The sequence below is a fragment of the Hesperophylax consimilis genome, chromosome 4 (assembly GCF_061612785.1).
Source record: "Hesperophylax consimilis isolate HC1 chromosome 4, BYU_Hcon_1.0, whole genome shotgun sequence".
In the NCBI taxonomy this organism is placed as follows: domain Eukaryota; kingdom Metazoa; phylum Arthropoda; class Insecta; order Trichoptera; family Limnephilidae; genus Hesperophylax; species Hesperophylax consimilis.
Window position 1 is genome coordinate 27195688 of NC_142839.1, and position 20391 is coordinate 27216078.

General features: G+C 33.6%; 1 protein-coding gene across 1 annotated transcript; it reads right to left on the minus strand.

Annotated features, from left to right (window-relative positions):
- Positions 1-8532: 8532 nt before the first annotated feature.
- Positions 8533-18721, minus strand: LOC149424483 (uncharacterized). Its single transcript, XM_089651599.1, has 8 exons — positions 18371-18721; positions 16675-16880; positions 15648-15885; positions 15269-15450; positions 14966-15104; positions 14726-14856; positions 14180-14417; positions 8533-14090 (listed from the first exon to the last, which is right to left on the minus strand). Exons 1-8 carry the CDS (start codon positions 18410-18412, stop codon positions 12204-12206), a joined length of 3063 nt encoding a protein of 1020 aa, XP_089507725.1. The 5' UTR covers positions 18413-18721; the 3' UTR covers positions 8533-12203.
- Positions 18722-20391: the final 1670 nt, after the last annotated feature.

Sequence of the window (20391 nt, forward strand, 5' to 3'; positions counted from 1 at the left end):
TGGGACTGGGACACGGTCAAGCGGCTTGATCGCAAGCACGTAGTTTATTGTCTATGGCACTTTGTGTCAAGCATTTTGACCGTGTACCGAAGCTGGCTTGCAAGCATTGCGCAATTCTACGTGCTTGCGGCGAGGCTTGATGCGAATTTATATTTTTGTGGGAATAGACAAACGACAATAGACAAATAAATATCACGTATCATAAACAATGATATAAATTGAATAAAATTGTTATTAAATAGGTACTTAGTTATTGTTTTTGTGTTCAATTTGTAGAAATCCATCTAATTTAAAAATTCTGGAAGTATTTTAGTATTTTTTAATAATTATGACAGCGGTTTTCAAGGTCATTAATAATCAAACTGTAGAATAAATAATTTTCTGAATTTTCAATGGAGAAAACATATTTTTTGTATGAATACCGCACAAGATATTCATACAAAAAATAGCTGTAGCCTGTAATACACTTTGCAAATGCTCATGGGTAAAGCGGTACCTTAACTTGTACCATTCTTGACACCAAATTCGTTTCTTTTTATTATTTTATTCAAACATAAAGCTAACGTAAGAGCCAAGAACGCTTTGTCTTTGACAGATTCCATTTTGCCGCGAGTCACGAAATGACAGGAAGGCATAGAAGTACATATACATAGACCACCACGAAATCACAGGAAGGCGTGGCCATGCTTGACGGAGAGGCTTGATGCGGGCTGTCAAGCCGCTAAGCATAGACAATAATAGACAACAATAGACAACAATAGACAAAAAAACTACGTGCTTGCGATCAAGCCGCTTGACCGTGTCCAAGTCCCATTACCCTGATGGGAGGAGTTATCCTCAACCCAAATTCTTGTAGACAAAGCTGTTGTGGCTGAAAGCTCAGATCTCATTAGCTCAGAGCAAAAATTGTATCTTGATCTCTCGCTCTCTACCGTAGCGACTCGTGTAACAGAAAGAGAAGCTAAACGTGTGTTATGCTCCGATAAAAAAATAACGGAAATTTCCAAGACGTCATTTCGCAGATTGAAGTCAGTTGAAGGTTTTTAGCGTAAATATTTTGAATTTTCTTTCACCCATCTAAAAATAATGTTGCGTGCTAGAATTCTTCAAGGTGATAAATTAATGCCGTGTTGTGTTAAAGGTTGCTCAAATGGATTTGATAATCCAGTGCTAGGAAGAAGCAGCAAGAAATACGTTTGTTTGTGTGTGCCATTTCGCGATTGAAATCAAAAATACGGTACTTTTGGGATTAAAAAATAATGCGTTGCCATCGCTTAATCTTCCAATCATCATAAAATATCCGGTCTATCTCCACCAATTGAAAGAAGGACCCGATCACGTTGTTCAATACAGGTACTAACCTCTCGTTCTTTGATACAATGTTCATGATTCCTGAATGTACTTCATTGGCTAATAATTTGATTAATTTTCCTTTTCAGACCTATCCGTATTCCGACGCGATCTTATACCACGTATTAGGAGACTAAAATTGCTAAACAAAGCCACGATTACATCAAACAAGTTCATTTAAACCTCTCCAGAATTACATCATGTAAGTACCAGTATTTTCAATGATGTTTGCTGACGACAAAGCTGTGAAAATTATGTGAAACCCTTGCAGGAGAACTTGAATAACTTCTAGGGCTATTTTGTGTATATATTCTTGTATTTTTGTGCAAGGTCAAATTAAATCCTATTAAGTTGTTGCAGTAAGACAGAAATCCTGGGTTCGATTCCTAGTTGAGACTGTTACTTTTTATTTTTTTGTGTCTTGTTCTGTTTCATGTTTTGTTTAGATATATTAGTATTATCTTCTACTTCAATGATAAATCAATGCTCAATACATCGGTTGTACTGACCCTGTTTTGTATTACTGTCCATTGTCTTTTTGAAAATAAAAAATATTTTGATGTGTGCATAGCTGTGGGTTTTTTTATTTTCCTTTTCCTGCATTCCAGTATTTTTGGTAATTTTTGGATAGGGCCTGACACGCTTATTACGAATATTTTTTAGAAAAAAACTTTATATTCGCCTTAATTACTATAAAAGAAAACTTTTTGCATTTCGGGCGGCGTAAAATTATGAATTTAAATTTTCAATTGCGTTAACCAAAATTCACTTCGCGAATCGATGCGGCGGCAATCAGCTGCCATTAGGTACGTCACTGTTATGTTGGTATCCCTGATACATTGCGTAGATACGACTATGGCTAACTTCGTGGAAGACAAATGGATTTGTATCACAAACCATGTTACACAAACCTAGCGTAGCCGGTAAACTATTTGAAAACTGGGATGTTTTTCTTGCCTTGACGCGAGCAGGCGTTATTAAGGGGCACTTTCCTTTGTATCACAAACCATGTTACACAAACCTAGGTATCCCACGAAGATAGCAACGGTCGTATTTAGCTCTTGTTCATGCATCAGTGATACCAACATAACAGTGCGTTCCTAATGTCGCCACATCGATTCGCGGAGTGAATTTTGGTTTTACGCAATTGAAAATAAAAATGCATAATTTTCCGCCGCCCGAAATGCAAAAAGTTTTCTTTTATAGTAATTAAGGCGAATATAAAGTTTTTTTCTAAAAATTATTCGTAATAAGCGTGTCAGGCCCTACCAAAATTTACCGTATTTTTATTATATAATTTTTTTGGGCTAGTGAATGAACGATGTTAGCTGGGTGCAGGTATATTGTCTATGTTTGCTCTTTTTTTAAATGACCTTGAGATTTCTTTATGGTCCACCATATATTTACCTGTCTGGACCAAACGACCGTTTTATCTGTGGTTAAGGGGGTGACAAAATGGCGCCATACAAAAAGCCCGAAGATATCGATCTAGAGAGTGGTTTATTTATGATTAGAACTGTCAGTTCAAGAGACGTCAAAATTTATTGAATACCTATATATGTACATTAAAATTGAGCGGCATTCAAACAAGTAACGATTTTTGTCCTCGGGATGTGTCTACGATTAAATGAAACGAAACAATCTTTTTATTTTCAATTTTAATAAGCAACCATCCAACCACCTCAAGAGCTTTTTCTTCATATCACCTGGCTTCACATGTAAACATAGACAAAATAGATCTCCTGCTTTTTATATGCGATTGTGAGGACGAATGCCTTGTCAACGCATCTCTTCCTGAACAAATATTTATATCCTTGTTGCAACTTTTGCAGAATGCAAAAGTTGCGTTTTTTTACTGGGAGAAAGCCAGCCTTCATAACTGGATAAACTTTCCCACTCTTTCTTATAATATTGCGAATATTTTTTTTAGCACCCATGCTCCTACTCGTTCCTGCACCGCGATCAGAATCTGAATTCGAACTCGACATGTTAAAAAAAAATAATATGTACGAGGAACGAAGAACCAAAAAAGCGAATCGAGGCGTAAAGGGACTGGGACACGGTCAAGCGGCTTGATCGCAAGCACGTAGTTTTTTTGTCTATTGTTGTCTATTATTGTCTATGCTTAGCGGCTTGACAGCCCGCATCAAGCCTCTCCGTCAAGCATGGCCACGCCTTCCTGTGATTTCGTGGTGGTCTATGTATATGTACTTCTATGCCTTCTTGTCATTTCGTGACTCGCGGCAAAATGGAATCTGTCAAAGACAAAGCGTTCTTGTCTCTTACGTTAGCTTTACGTTTGAATAAAATAATAAAAAGAAACGAATTTGGTGTCAAGAATGGTACAAGTTAAGGTACCGCTTTACCCATGAGCATTTGCAAAGTGTATTACAGGCTACAGCTATTTTTTGTATGAATATCTTGTGCGGTATTCATACAAAAAATATGTTTTCTCCATTGAAAATTCAGAAAATTATTTATTCTACAGTTTGATTATTAATGACCTTGAAAACCGCTGTCATAATTATTAAAAAATACTAAAATACTTCCAGAATTTTTAAATTAGATGGATTTCTACAAATTGAACACAAAAACAATAACTAAGTACCTATTTTATAACAATTTTATTCAATTTATATCATTGTTTATGATACGTGATATTTATTTGTCTATTTTCGTTTGTCTATTCCCACAAAAATGTAAATTCGCATCAAGCCTCGCCGCAAGCACGTAGAATTGCGCAATGCTTGCAAGCCAGCTTCGGTACACGGTCAAAATGCTTGACACAAAGTGCCATAGACCAGTGCTCAGCAACCGGTGTGCCGTGGCACACTGGTGTGCCGTGAGCCGGTCACAGGTGTGCCGCGGTCAAATTCAATGTATTTGACATTTTACAATATTTCATTATGTATTTAATACACAATGACAAAATATTTTTCATAATATCGTCTATTTTTCATTGTATGCAGATACTGTTAAAAGACGTATTCACAATAATATTAGAAACACTGATTAGAAAACTGCTATTGGCTGAAAAATTTGCGCTTCAGATCAACGAAACAACCGATATTAAAAATAAAGCACAGTTGATAGCTATTGTACTTTTCGTTGACGAGGACTTAAAGAATATTATTTATTTTGTAAGGAGGTTCCAGAGCGAACTACCGGTGAAGAATTTTTTCAAGTAACCGATGATTTCTTCAAAATATATAATATTAAATGGAGCAATTGCATTGCTGTTAGCACGGATGGCGCTGCGGCAATGATGGGTAGTAAAAAGGGTTTTGTCTTTTATGTAAAACAAAAAAATCCAACGTTACAATTTACACACTGCTGCATACATCGAGAAGCATTGATGGTCAAAAATTTACCGGAGGAACTTTTGAACACGATGAATGAATGCATTAAAATCGTAAAAATAATTAAATCAAGAGCCCTAAACTCGTGAATCTTTGGAATACTCTGTGCAGAAATGGGAGCCGAATATGAATTTTTATTGTTTTATACTGAAATTCGTTGGATATTCCGAGGCAAAGTTTTGGCTAGATTGTTTGAGCTTCGTTACGAGGTGTGTGAGTTTCGATTAAATCAAAATATGCCCAAACTATATCAGTACCTCGATGATAATTACTGGATAGCCAAACTTGCATACATGGCTGATATATTCGAGCATTTGAATAAACTTAATAACGAACTTCGGCAGAAAGTGTTGCAAAAAGGATGTTTGGAAATGTACCAAAGGATCAACCATAGTACAATTAAAAACAAACAATTAACTGTGGATCTGGCCCAACAACATTTAAGTATGCTTCAGCAGAAATTTGGTCGGTATTTTTATTCCATTAATACGGAACAATACGATTGGATTCGAAATCCTTTTGCAACCAATGCAATAAATTCTACGGAAGCAATGCTTCTGCAAATTCGAGTGGAATTTACAGATTTAAATAATGACATGACATTAAAACTTCACTTCTCCGAAGATCAATTAGATGTTTTCCGGATTTACGTTAAAAAAGAATATCCTCACATTTCCATTAAAGCATTCTTAACACTACTTCCATTTTCAACGACATATTTATGTGAGCAAAGTTTTTCAACGCTTGTATTAATTTAAAATGATAAACGGTCATGCTTAAAAGGTCTTGACCAAGAATTTCGGGTTGCGCTGTCAAAAATCGAGCCGAATATAAAACTTTTGTATTCATTGAAACAAGCGCAGGTTAAAAACAATTGCAGGTTAATTTAACAATTAATCGCTCATTAATTTATTATTATTTTATAATAATTATTAAGATTGCGTAAAAATAAATATGTTATAGTTATATGTATGTAATTTGCTAGTTGAAAACTTTTATAGTTATATGTATGTATGTATAGTTTTCAAATAAAAAAAGAAATTATTGTAAAATTTGTGTATCAATTTTATATGTATATATTTTAGCTTTTGGTGTGCCGCGGAATTCTAGGAAGAAATTGGGTGTGTCGTAGGTGAGAAAAGGTTGCGGAGCACTGCCATAGACAATAAACTACGTGCTTGCGATCAAGCCGCTTGACCGTGTCCCAGTCCCATTTTAGATAATCAGTATTCTCTAATTATTATTCTTGTTAATACCCTATTCGGGGGAATTATTTTTTTTTGCCTGTTGAGCAGACCATAAACAAAAAATCGACGAGTGACGACGATTCGCTGCTTGCTTTGAAAAATCTGGAGATATTGATGCCATTCCGGTAGATCGGGAGATGAAGTGAAAAATCGGGAGATCTCCCGAAAAATCGGGAACACTGAACGCAAGAAGAAACGTTCGGTGTTGCTCGATTGAAAAATTAGAATAGAATTATCGCGGCAGGTACTAAAAACGCGTAGGAACCATCTTCCTTCAAATATTCAAATTAAATTCAGGTTGATTGATAATTTTTTCGTTTAAAATATGTGGGTATCTATCTACTCGGTGATATTGCATTGGAACTATTTTGTTCTTCAAAATTTTACTGATATTAAAAAAAAAAATTACCGTTCGATATAAAAATTTGTGTAACATCATTTTATTTCGGTACCGCTGCCCCGGGAACCATTCATTGGATGACAAACATCTCTGCAACAGGTTACTCCAAGTCCAAGTGGTTCGCTACCTGTTGTAGAAAATCCGGAGAAGTGTGATCGGTACCGATTGACAAATTGCTGTTTCTCAGTGACGTTTCACATCAATCACAATATGAATCAATACACACCATCACAAGAGCGTGTGTTGTGTAGGTACTTTAGGTAAATATTTTAGGTAGGAACCGTAGGTGGGTACTGTAGTAGCCGAGATGGGTATCAAACTAACATATAGAAAATCCGTTTAATGTGATCAGTACCGATTGACAAATTGTTGTTTCACAGTGACATTTGGCAACAATCATTATATGCACCAATACACACAATCCCAAGAGCGTGCGTTTTGTGGATACTGTAGGTAGGTGCCGTAGGTAGGTACTGTATATGCATCAATACACACAATCTCAACACCCCTTACTTCATACACATTCAAACATCAAATCATAAATATAAAAGTAGGGATAAACCCCTTGCTTTATCCACATTCTAAAATCAAATAATAAATATAAAAGTAGGTACACACTCATTGAGTCATCCACAAATTTGAAAATCTGGTTATTAAGGAGAAGCTTAATGCGAAATCACTATTTTTATTAATCTTTATAACGAATTGGGGTACATTATGAATACCAAAAAATATACTTTAGATAAATTGAAAGTTTTCCTATCGCTTCGCTTGAGTAGAATACACTAAAAAAAATAAATTACTCATTAAAATATAAATGTAAACTACTAAAAAATATTTTTTTTCATTAGAAATTTATGAACGCATAAAGGAAACAACTTTTAAAAAATACAGTATTATAGCTAAGATTATCTGTGACAGTTTCACTTGATTAACTTTTTTGCTTTCTTATAAAATTATTTACAAAATAAATAAAAAACAGTTTTTTGCTTGAAATCGAACATTTCTAGACTCCGTTTGTCAAGCGATATTAATGCCTATTACTTACAATATAAGGTATACCAAGAATATACACATTATTGGCTTGTAGCTTCCTCTTAACGTTCATTTCTTCTACCTACAGTTGGTTAATCATAATGTTAGTAAATCTTGATACTAATTTTTACATTAAATTTACTGACCGCTCGATTGAAAATTCTTCAGTTCAATTTATTATGCTAATAACGTCACATTATAATGTACCTACTGTTCGATTTCTTTTATATTTGTTCAAGTGACCTAACCACGGTTCACCATTGCATAGGATTCTATTTTAAATTCAGTTGTATTTTATTTCTTATATAAAATTTATTAGGGAATCATGATCAAACACAGGCAGACGTAATAATACAAAATATGAGCTGGATATCTTATCATACTATTTATTATTTAAACATTATTATATACAAGCAAATGGAGTATAACTCATACTAATTTATTACTTATATTAATTTACTTTAATTATCATCAATACACAGTTACATAAAATTATATCATAAGTACTTCTTACATCTAAAAATAAGTACTTATATTGTGTTCAATTAAAGCCTTCACGTCTCTCAAACGATCAACATAAAAATTTGTACCTAAGGACAATTTATATATGTTAGAAGGAAATAGTTGAGAAATGGAGAAACTCCAAATCAGTAGTAAAAAATTAAAATAAGTATTGAAAAGAAAACTCCACATCCAAAATCATCAGGATATTTATTAAATGATTTAATCTTCTGTTTATTTACAATCATAATATCACCTCACCCCAAGAGGATTATAATAAATCTCCACCACTAATTAGGCAGGAATTGGAAAGCCCACTATCTATCTATATCTTTCTCTAAAGCAAATGGCACACAATTGTGTGGTCCAGCAGATAATTGTATATGAATCTTGGGTTATTACACGATTTTTCAAATAATATTACAGCAAAATTGCCCACGAGTTGTCCGGGGATTGGGTCGAGTTAGTGAAAAAAAAATCATTTTTTCAGTACTATGTATACCAAAAATACAACATTTTTCTAACACAATAAAATAATTGCGAAGTAAAAAAATTACATTAAATATCAATAAGTTCTAGGTACCTACTACATTGTATTAATAATATTATAGGTATGTACAGTTAAAATTTTATTGAAAAAAATTTATAAATTTAAAAAAAGTTATAAATTTAATTCATATATATCCACTTTAATTTTAATTAACATTCCAAATTAAAAATTACCACTCGTAGTCATATATATACACGGTGTCCGGAAACTCGTAGTACAAGCGGGAAACTGGAGAATCTACACCACATGGGGAACCCAAATAAAAAATAAAGTTTTTTGATTTGAGCATTTCACAAAAAACAAAAAAAAATATTTTTCGGCTATTTTAGGGTTAAAGTTTTTTCTGGTGTTTAGGGTTGAACAACAGATGTTTTAACCCTGCAGAGCAGAAATATTTTATGATTACACCGGATTAAATGAAGGGTGATTTCAAAATAATGCTTCAAATCTGAGTTTCTTCATTTGTTTTACTTTCAAATAGTTTTAATTAGTTGGGTACTTTGATCTTCAGTAATAATTTATAAGAATTTGATTTAAAAAAAATCAACTTCTAACTCGATTTACTCGATAACGAAAGCTCAAATCAAAAAAAAAAATACTACAAAATCGACTCCAAATGTGATGTAGATTCACCAGTTTCCCGCTTGTACTACGAGTTTCCGGACACCCTGTATATATATAAATAGTAATTTTTAATTTGGAATGTTATAACGATACATCTTCATTTTTTTAAAGTCATTATGTTAAGATAAATTGTTTTCCGGAAAAGTACTCATAATTTGGCTCAGTAATAGAATATATAATAATACTACTCCCAGGTAGAGGTTGAATGCACGTCATCGATGATCACCCTAAAAGATCGTCACACGTCTTGCATGAAAACGAAAAAATACTAGAATGTCGAATATCTGATAATATTCCTATGTTTCTTTCATATGATATTGCCAGTTGTAAAAACAAGTAAAAATATTAAATGCTTTAATTCATAAAACACACACAATCATAATAAAATTTACACAGGATGAGGGCAGACAATTAACATTAATCACATACTTATTGGTTAATAATATGATTTTATAGATATAAAGTTTTTATAGGTTCCTGTCTGGGAGACTTATTTCTAAATTTGTTACACTTAATTAAAATTTTATCGTAATGAAATGATAATGTGACCACCCATTTTTGAATATTGGAATTTTTAGAATACTTGTAAAATATATATTAATATGTCTTTTCCTTCCTTTGAAAATGTTATTTAACGGATTCTTTGTTTATTACGCATTTCTAAAATGTAACTACAATAATTCAATTTTACTTGAAAACAATTTTGTTTCTATTTCTTGAGACATAATATATTTTCAACAGAACACGTAAATACAGGTTCTCCGGGGATAAAGTGCGCTAACTTCGGGAGGTGATTCTACATGATGGTAGAAGTAAAAAAGGTAAATAACTTTTTTCGAAATTCCAATGTTTATTTTCCCATACAAAAAATATTTTCCATAGAAGAATATTTATTTTCCCTTACAGACAATTCAACTTTTTTTAACTAATAACTACCTTAAAACGTTGCAATTTCGAAAAAAGTTATCTATCTTTTTTACACGCGCTTTATCCCCGGACACTCTGTATATGCACATAAATAAATCAAATTCTTATACTGATTCGCGATTTTATGCCGATTTCACTTATTTATTAATGTACGCACAAATAAAATCTAACGTATTTATTAATTGATGTTGGTACTAACTAATACTACATAGGTCTTTTACATACTAGCTGACGTGTACCCAGCATTGGTGGGGGTTATCCTTAGGAGATAGACATAAACCATCACAGACTTTTCTGTGGTACTTTTAAAGGGTGACCGGGTATCTCATCAAAATGACTTTTTACATAGGTAACCTAGTTTTTGTTTCATCACTTTTAATGACTCTATATCACTTTTTAAAGGTGAGTTTAATTGTCATTTTGATGAAATATCATGGAACCCATTTAAAGATATACAATTCCGTAGTACATCATTATCTCATAAAGTTTAGCCAGCGTTAGCAATGTAAGCGCCCGAAAATATTTGTTTACGACTTGATTTCAAATCATTGACTTTTCTCTACTTTCTGTAAAAATAATATGCATGTATGATATACCTAAACCTTCTGTAAGAAATTTTCTAAATGATAGTGAAAAACTTATCAAAATCCGTTGCGTAGTTTAGAAGAACTAAGCGCACAGACAGATGCGGATAGCGATTTCGTTTTATACTATTTAAAGATGCTATTGAATGGTCACTTTCACCCATCAATATTATAACAAGCAAGTTACAACGTACGTTCCATCAGAATGCTTCATGATGACGATGATACAAACTCTGCCTGGGAATACTCTACCTACCATTGTGTATTCATTTACTGATGAACTTAAAAATAATAATCTTGTATTGTCTTTGTCTATCGCAATTCTATAAAAAAAAACAGAGGTGGATGAAGGTGGATTGAATTTAGAAATGATTCCCTGTTATTTTGATGAATGTAAATTTATGGATGGTCGATTTCGAGTCAGTTCAATGTATCTTATTTTTTTGGAAATGCTTCTTTTAGCAACAACTAGGGGAAAAAATACAAAACAAATTATAAAAATACTGTATTCAGTATGTGTGATTTTTATTATTATTAATGATTACTTTCTACAGAAATATACAATAGTATATTTATTTTTAATCATTAAGAGAATTTTGGTAATTGTTTTAATAATAATCATTATGTACACTATTATGTTATATGTACTCATTTATTATTTTCATAAGTCTACATTTAAATTGGTGCCATAGAAAATTAAGAGCAAATATTTTTAGTGACAATTTAGTGGAATGTATTCTGCAGCGGTAAATAAAACACAGTGACTTCCTTGAGAGATGCTTGAGAGTCACAAAGGAGACCCTGTGATTTTATGTACCGCGGCAGTATTCAAGTCAACGATATCCCAGTGGACTGAGTGAACATATAAATAAAAATTACAGTGATAACAGAATTACCTAAATATGTAACACATAATTTTTTTATTATATTTTTGGAGAGAGTAGCCATGTTTCACAATAATTAATGAACACATTATCAAAGTACTCATTTTGTTTGAAATCCTCACAAGTAACATAATTAATTATTATTATACAATCTTTAGAGGCTGACTAAAATAAGCACATTAGATAAATGTATTCAGGAAATTTATACACTCGGATTTTATCTAAGCATCGAGGATGTGTTGAAACTAAAATAAACTAAATCTAGAACAGAAAATGCGATTTCAAGTCATAATTGTGACAAGCAATATGTATTAGGAACCATGCGGAAACAAGATATTTGATAAAAATCAGATTTCCTACTCATGATGGTATTTTGTAAAATCAGTGAAGCAAAAGTATGTACAACATAAGAAAAATAATAATCACAGCTAAAAAATGCATCAAGTAAAAGCTTTGGTAAAATTAAAAAGAGGAACATGCATTATTATGTTAAATGATAAAGATCACAGATTTTTTTACACAACTATTTACAAGTTAAAAGGCGGGTTGCCGGTACTCAGATGGGAAGTCAACAATTAATTTGTAAATACCGAACAGAGGAAGTAAATCATTCCAGAGTATTTACAATAGTGTCAAATCATTAGCTGGTTTATGGAAAGTGAACGTAAGATAATATCTTTTAATGATTTGAGAATGTGACAATGTTATCAAGCAAGAAACTGGAAAAGTCGGATATGAATAATCAACGGTCACTCTGAAGTTTTAAGTATTGCGAATACATTCTCCTGGCCTGATTCAAAACACGATTGACATTATGTTTTCTGACCATTTTATCAAAATACATAGCAAGTTCATTGTAGTCCATGTGATTCCGCATGATGTGGTCTCTGTGTTGCATCAGTACTGTCAAACACAGGAACATGAGGAAGGGGTTCCCACCACCAAAGGCGTGCGGCGAAGGAATCTGCTTCAGTTCACTCGAGTCTCCGACTTCTTCTCCAACGTTCACACTTCCGGTGCTGTAGCCATCAGCACCACTCAAAGGTTGAGCTTGAATGTCATATTTCTTTTGGAAATTTGATATGGTAGCCGCTATGGAATGTAAATTGGAAGGTTTTTTATTGCTTAATAAAACTTCACAGTTTCTACGGGCATTCTCTAGTTCTTGCGACATATTAGAAAAGAACCTGGAATTCGGTTTGGCTTCAGATTCGAGGCATTTATATTTTTCGGAATGATGTTCTTGAGAATGGTTATTAATCGACTTTAGAGCATCTATTGAGTCAAGAGGAATGTTCATTGTATCATCACTTTCCCGATCTTTGGGACTTTCTTTGGCATCCGATTGTTTAAGACCCGCCTTGATTTCTTCCATTCCTGGAACTCTGTCATGGAGAGGGTTTTCCCACACGAATATATTGTGATTATTTTTGTCTCCTGCTTTTTTAATAATACCGCTGTTGTCATAAAGTTTCATTCCATTATTGGTGTGAATCTTCATGTTGTCTTTCTTTATTTTACTATTAATATGAATGTCACATTCAAAATTAGAACATTTGTAATCTATTCCTTCGTACATAGAATCAGCATCAAATGAATTAGAGGGATTAGATCTATTAGCGCATTGACTACAAAGCTGGCGATCAAACTTTTCAGATTCAAGTTTGAGCTCTCTAGTAATGGAAGTTGTCATGGGAGAGTATTCTTTGGAATCATCCGGGCTGCTATCTTCAAATTCAGTTTCTCTTAAAATTTCTGAAGACTGATTGCAATCCGAAATACAGTTTTTAGTAATGGATTTCACATCATTTTTTGAGGAAAGTTTCTTGAACTCGTTAAAATTTTCAATTATCTTCACAGATGATTTTTCATCGAAATGTTTATTGTGAAAATTGAGTTTATCCGGGGAAGAGGTTAGTTTTTCTGTGAGAGCTATTCGCTGAAGGTTTTCTTTAGTATGATTGTTCATTGAGACATCGGGAGGAATTGCAACAATCTCAAGTTCACTAATAATCAGATTCTCAGTGCTGGCTGACTTGGGTGGCTGATTGCTATTGATTGAATGAGCATACTTGATCACATTCACCATATCTCCTTCCTGCTCTAGAGACGATACGGTGGACACGCTGCAGGAGCTTCCAGATATGGTGTTCTGAGTTCCTTTGGCATCAGAATCATTATGACTATTATGCAAGGATTGATACAAGTGTGTATTAATAGTGGCATCATCTAAACTTTGAAACTCTTTAGAAAAGATCAATGTTGTTGGGCTCGTGTTCTTTTTACCAATATTCTCATCAAGACTTTGGTTCATCCGTTTGTATGTTTTAATTTTAGTTTTGGAGGCGGCTGCGAGGCTCATTGACGAGTTCTGTCTTCGCATGGCGCACAGTTTGGTATAAGCATTGTCTCGAGGGGTTTTTATCAGAGGACTGATGGGAGGTTCGTCAATGCCTTCGATGGAATAGCTCGGGCAAAATGTTTTGTCCTTGAGAGCTAATTCTTTAAATGGTGGACAAGGAGGTAGCGAAGACCAGAGCACTTCTAGCATACGGAGAGAATCTTCAAAGGCAAATTCTCGTTTCATTTCAAGTAAAAGCCATCGATAGCAGAAGAGTAGATCATCAGCCTGAAAGCAAACATTTCATTTGTAGTTGTAGTAAAAGTTAACAGTGAGCAGGGAATGAGGACATTTTAAAAGTTTAGATTTATAAATACCTGTTGGTTTTTGAGGTAAGCATAGAACTGTGGATCGTAGACTTGTAATGACTCGGTGAGGTGTGTGAACTTTAGAGTCATTGCCTCGCCATCTAGGAGGAAGTTGGGATACAGCCGGGACATGAGAGCACACAGGCAGATATAGGCGTGGGCTTCATCATTCATGGTGACAAGAAGCGGTGAGGCCAAATCTGACATTCCCTGACAGTAGCTGACAAGGGGATGGTTTAAGGCGTACCTTCAATTAAAACATATAGTCAATCATCTTTACCTCAACTAAAATTCATCTTATTTTTGGAATAACTTAATGAGTAAAACCTCAAACTAAAATATTTAATCACTGAAGAAAATATTAGCAACTCTCAAATGAAAATTTGAAACGGAAAAAATCAGAAAAAGATACGATTGCATCTAGGAATCGAACCCAGGACCTTAGCCTTTCCGGAGGTCTGCTCTAACCACTGAGCTAATTCGACCCTATTCCCTTCGGGTCATATTTAACATAACTAGGTACATACATACTATTGTATTATGTATAGCACTTACGTAGTCAGTATATTGAACAATGAAGCTATATTTTGATTATCATCACTGCCAGCATAAAATTTATGATGCCTGTCGGTTCTTAAGACATCTTTCTTAACCATGCTAGTTACGTACGCTAAATCACTCGACACCTAAAATAAAAACATGGAAATGTTACACAAAATTAGTTTTTCTATTACATTTTCTCAAAGTGCCAGACGACTCTGAAGTCACGAGTAAAAGAATTATTAAAGCAGATACCTGTGCCCTTTGTATACAGTCTCTCCACACGTCTCTCAGCGTGTAGTATTCTAATGACTTTTTCTTCATATAATCCATTCGTTGCTCTCCGGACATGCCTTCGGGATAGACACTCAGGATATGCTTCCAAACAACTTTCCTAAAATGCGCAAAACAAGAAATAACCAACAACTTCTAACATAATAACGTAATTAAATAATTAGTTTAATTTAAACTAAAAATCAGAAAAAAAAAGAAATCTTTAGGCAGAAATGCAACACTGACATGTAGGAAAAGAGGTAATCAAACAAGGAGTTGAAATACCTGAGACTAGGGTCAATTCCCCCACAATATATGACTTCCCGTAACTTGGTTCCCTGAACAACTTGTCCCACGGGATCCAAGAAAGATCTGAACTCCGCATCACTCAGCGGTTGCCGCATCGGGACGTTGGGGTCTTCAGATAAATTTAGTGCTCGAGAGACAATGCTTAGTGTTTTCTCCATCTGGAACATATTTAATCAATCGATGGGGGCACAATTTAACAACATTAAAAATTAAATGCACGGTTGAAAGAAATCATATTCAGATCCCAGAACAGAAGAGTAATGTATATGCAAAACTGAAAAGAAAAATTATAAAGCCGGGTTGCCGTCAATAAATCACCGCATTGCAGATAATGTTAAAATTAACAACATGCTACCTGATTCATAAATATTCCTTGAAATCCAGTCTGAGTTTGTCTGTGTTCAGAAGAGGTATCCTGGTTATATGACTGACTGGTGGATGCCGAGGGATCTGAAGTTTGTCTGGAGGGCCATCTCCTGGTGGTGGACACCTGACTCTCTTCTACTTCTCCTGAGCACTCCACCAAGGGTTTAACGTCTACTCGTAAATGAACACACGGCTCTGTACCGTGTAACGAAGATGCATTTTGTGCGCTGGAACCAAAATACAACTGATTATTTCTGTTCTCAAATCCAAATGCAGTAGCTAGTGTTTTTAGAGAATTGCGACTTTAATGTATACATGGCAGGATTATGATATATCGGACAGGTGTAAACATACAATACAAAATTACGATGCTTTGTGTAAAGTATTAGACTTATCTTCGTCAGTTCACCAAATTACAAAGCGAATAAGTTCCATTTTGTAACTGTCCAACGATTTTGCGTAAGATATTATCATGTTTTTTCTCACAAATAAATATTGAAAGAATGTGTTTTTTGTTAATTATATTCAAAATAATTCTGAAAACAATTTGACATTCAAATGCAATGTATATTTTACAGGTAAAAACATGCTCATTTTGGAAAAACAGCGCCATCTGTTGAAAAAACATGCTTTTTTTTTTTAAACAGTGCCATCTGTTGGACGCAAAAGCAACACGTGCTATTGTTTCTCTATCTGCACAGCAATGCGTGGTGTGGTACAGCAAGTTAAAAATAAACATTTTACAAAACTTATGCTTGATGGAGTTTCCTAACAATTGAACGCTTTATGCCAGAACAGGGTAGGACCATTAAAATATTCTGCAGGTCTCAAAGACTGATGGGTGGACCAGTGGAAGCGAGCAGTGTCCACAGACAGGTGAGGGGCAATCCAGGAAGGCCTGAGGAGCGGAGTCAGTGGAGAGCATTTGGAATGTAGCAATGTGATGAAAACGCCAGAACAGTGTTGATATTATTAATAAAGATATTGTAAAAAGAGGTTATTAGTTTATTTACTACCGTAAGAATGCAGCATCCAAGTCCCAGTCAGAAAACAGCGCCAGATAGTCTTCTTGGCCCACGTCATCGATGGATTTGTAAGATAAAGAGAAATCTCCTTTTAAATTGAAAGCCTTTGCCAGAATACTTTGTAATACTTCGAGAGATGTGATTTGTGGATCCACTGAGAACTTCTGTAGCTCTGGTGGAAGCTGTCCGTCATATTTCTGAAACAAAAACATATTCAATAAATAACTCTGTATTCAAATCAGTTTTTTCTTCCAAGAATTATATATTAGTGATACAATTTATTATCCACTTAAGTAATTTATAAGATTGTAAAGTAATCAACATGACAGTAAAACTATTTATGTAGAATGATCAAGGGACAAGATAACATTAATAATAATTTAATCTTTTATTAATACAGTGAAACCTTTATCTATCGTTTCTGAAGGGTCCTATTGAAATAAACGATGAAAGCGGGAAAACAATAGACGCGAGAATGTACAAAAATGGTACATTCATATAAATGTAGTGTCACTTTGGTGAGCTGCACAGTTATCTACAAATAATAAAATATTTATTTATTTTCGTTGTTTTACGCCTATTGCTGTGTCAAGGTACCTAAAAAACAAAATTTAAATGTTCGTAATCATCCATGCCTTTTTGTTTGCATAATATTTTATTAGTAAAGTTTTCATATTCCTAAAACACCTACACGGGTTTCAGCGATTTCAGAGTGTGAGGGGCTCGCTTATGTCAGTTCCATCACTGTTAACGCAAAACATCACAGAGATCCTCTCTTCGACCCTTACCACCGTGGTAGGACTTGCCCTTTAATGTCAATGCGACTTTCTAGTTTTCAAAGATTTCCGCACAGTAGAAAGATTGCATCGCCGTGTTTGACGCTACAATAGCATAACTAATGACTAATGTCAAAAATTTCAAATGTTCCGCTCGTTGTTTACGAGTACCGTTAATTGAAACCAAGCATTAAGCTAAGAAATATGGTTTTATATGTTTACATTTTAAACTATCGATCGAGCAAAATATTTAGTACAAAAACTGCGTACTTTAAACGATTAATGCAATAAAATGATACATAAAGGAACGATCGATGAGATCTGTTTTTGCAAGTTTTCAATGAGATTAATTCGGGACAGAAGACAATGCGGGAAAACGATTATTTGGAGAATGATCGATCGAGAATTCACTGTACGCATCTTTAGAATCTATTTCATTTCAACATCATTTATTTAGGTAAAATTGTGAAGGTAATATTAGACATTATCACATTGATTTATCTTGGAAATTGAAGTTATGGAATTTGGTGAAGAAATAACACGGAACGAAATAGAATTGTGTTAACAGCATGTTAGTAAAAGAATATAGACATAAGCAACACTTGTATTGTAATTTCATACTTTGCGTCTAATAAATTGGTTTTATTATTGTAATTTTAACGGGTTGATTATTTAGTTAGCTATTGAACTTGTCAGTTCATGCTTGTTGATTTTGGAAATAGAAATTTAATATAATTATTTTAATCATAAATATAAATATTTTAACAAGAACCACAATTGTAAGAGAACGAGCACTAATGATTAAAGATGAAACACAAACGGGTACTCATTTGTTCCGTCAATCTAGTAAAAAAACACAGATTAATTTAAAGGTATTACATTAGTTAACGGCATAATAATAAATAGCTCACCTTTACTTTCACTCTGACAGCTTCCCTACTTTGCATAAACATAATGCCATACGTATATTATTTCTTGTTAAGAAATTACAACTGTGAATTTCAACATCTTTCGAAAATATTTAACAGTCGGGTAAATTAAATTCAATGAACTTGGCTGTAAACCAGTTCCAAAAAATTGAAAGTGATGTTTCGATTAATTTAAAATGCAGCAATCAATAATGCACTAATATTTATGTTTGGATGAATACATTCGTATTACATTATATAAATATTCAGAGAAAAAAGAGCGGAATCAAACTGTAAGGTTCGTGAAAAACAGAATACTGGAGGAACCCCTCTGGAAAATCTGCGGGAAAGCAAGACCAACGAGACATCTGTCAAATCGGTTCGGCGAAGACCATAGATAACCACTTACGCATAGACTGTCAAATTGGTCCATAAATAAACATTTCTGATTCTTGTCAGGCCAGGACTCAGTAAAGTGACAATGCAGGATTTATAAAAGTACTTATATAAGAATATAGTAAATAGTTGCAAAATTTATAATTTTACCATTAATGTTATCAATTTATTTAATTAAAATTCTAATCATTATAACACATAAACGTCTAATTCGCATGAACGCTGTTTACGAAATCTATTTATTTTGACTGGCTTCAAAAAAAAACTTTTTATAGGCATAAAATATTAATAATCCTTTTTATCTATGGTGGATGCATTCCATGGATATTTAGCTGTCACATATCAATAAAATCTGCAGTAGAGATGGGCGAAGCGGCTCAGTTGAGGGAGCCGGTTCACTGGGTCCCGTTCACCTGAAAGATCCGCTTCAGTGAACCGGCTCGATTGAACCCCCCCCCCCCTCCCCCCTCCATAAATAAAATAAAAACAAAGTTCTTCGCGATAAAAGAATACATACGTGTAGTCGTCGATATTATACAATGGTACAGATATTGAAATCGACATGTGTTCTACACTCTACAGTGTCCTAAGATGTTTAAGATTCGCTAGTGAAATTTATTTTAATTGTACATTGTGACCGAAATCAAATTGGATCGTTTATTATACAATGTGCTATTTTTATGTTTTGGTGAAATTAAAAGTATTTATTATTTTTTTTTGGTAAACTAATATTTAAGACAAGATTTTTTATGCATAGCACAAAGGGTAACAATTATTTTATAAGCAATAATTATTAGCCTGAAACACTAGTATATATTGAATTATTTCGCGGATAAGAGATGTGTCATGTATCTTTTATCAGGAGATTTTTCAACGTGGATGAGTGTTTTAGGCTAATAATTATTGCTTATAAAATAAAAGTATTTAAACATGAAACCATGAGATTTCATTTTTCTTTTATAAAAGTTGCACTTAAAATATTTTTAGGGTTTTATGATGTTTCATAACAGGTTGCGTCTGATAAAGCTCCCTCCGGAAGAATGAGCTGAAAAGATAAATGCTTTAAAGGTCATTTCTCAGGACTGCGCTTCGTCAGATGGGACCTTGCTATCGTGAGGAAACATTCCGACATTTTTGCTTCTTTGGGAATATTATATATTTCGAAGACAAAATTTTTGCCCAGAAAAATCGATCAATATATCGTATATTTATGATTACATTCAAAGGGGATTCCCAATTTTATTGGAATACCCTTTTATTAGAATGAAAAAATGAAATCGAGAAATCTTTTGTTTCGTTAGGTTTTTGGTACAGAACGTCAAACTTCAATCGTACGGTAATCGTTGAATCACGTTTCTTATCGCTTTTTAGTTTTTTTTTACCCGGAAAACATAATTACGAACTTTTTAATAGCTTTAATTTAAATTTACCATGATTTCCACAAGAAAAAAGAGTGAAATTTGGAATCATTTTTCTGCGGCCACAAAAATTGTCAGATGTGTTATTTTTAAATTAAAATCTATAATCTATATCAATAATATTGAAAAAATTTCTTCAAATTAAGTTTAAAAAAATCAATTGGTGAATGGAATCAAAATATAGAACAATGAAAATAAACTTAAATCTAT

What these genes read in the sequence shown, in the direction of transcription:
- LOC149424483 (XM_089651599.1), bottom strand. Translation starts at nt 18,412, where the DNA reads ATGTTTATGCAAAGTAGGGAAGCTGTCAGAGTGAAAGTAAAG. An exon ending in AAGGAATATTTATGAATCAG is followed by an intron (nt 15,451 to 15,647) that starts GTAGCATGTTGT and finishes AATATGTTCCAG; the next exon opens with ATGGAGAAAACACTAAGCAT. An exon ending in TTGTTCAATATACTGACTAC is followed by an intron (nt 14,418 to 14,725) that starts GTAAGTGCTATA and finishes TTTTAATTGAAG; the next exon opens with GTACGCCTTAAACCATCCCC.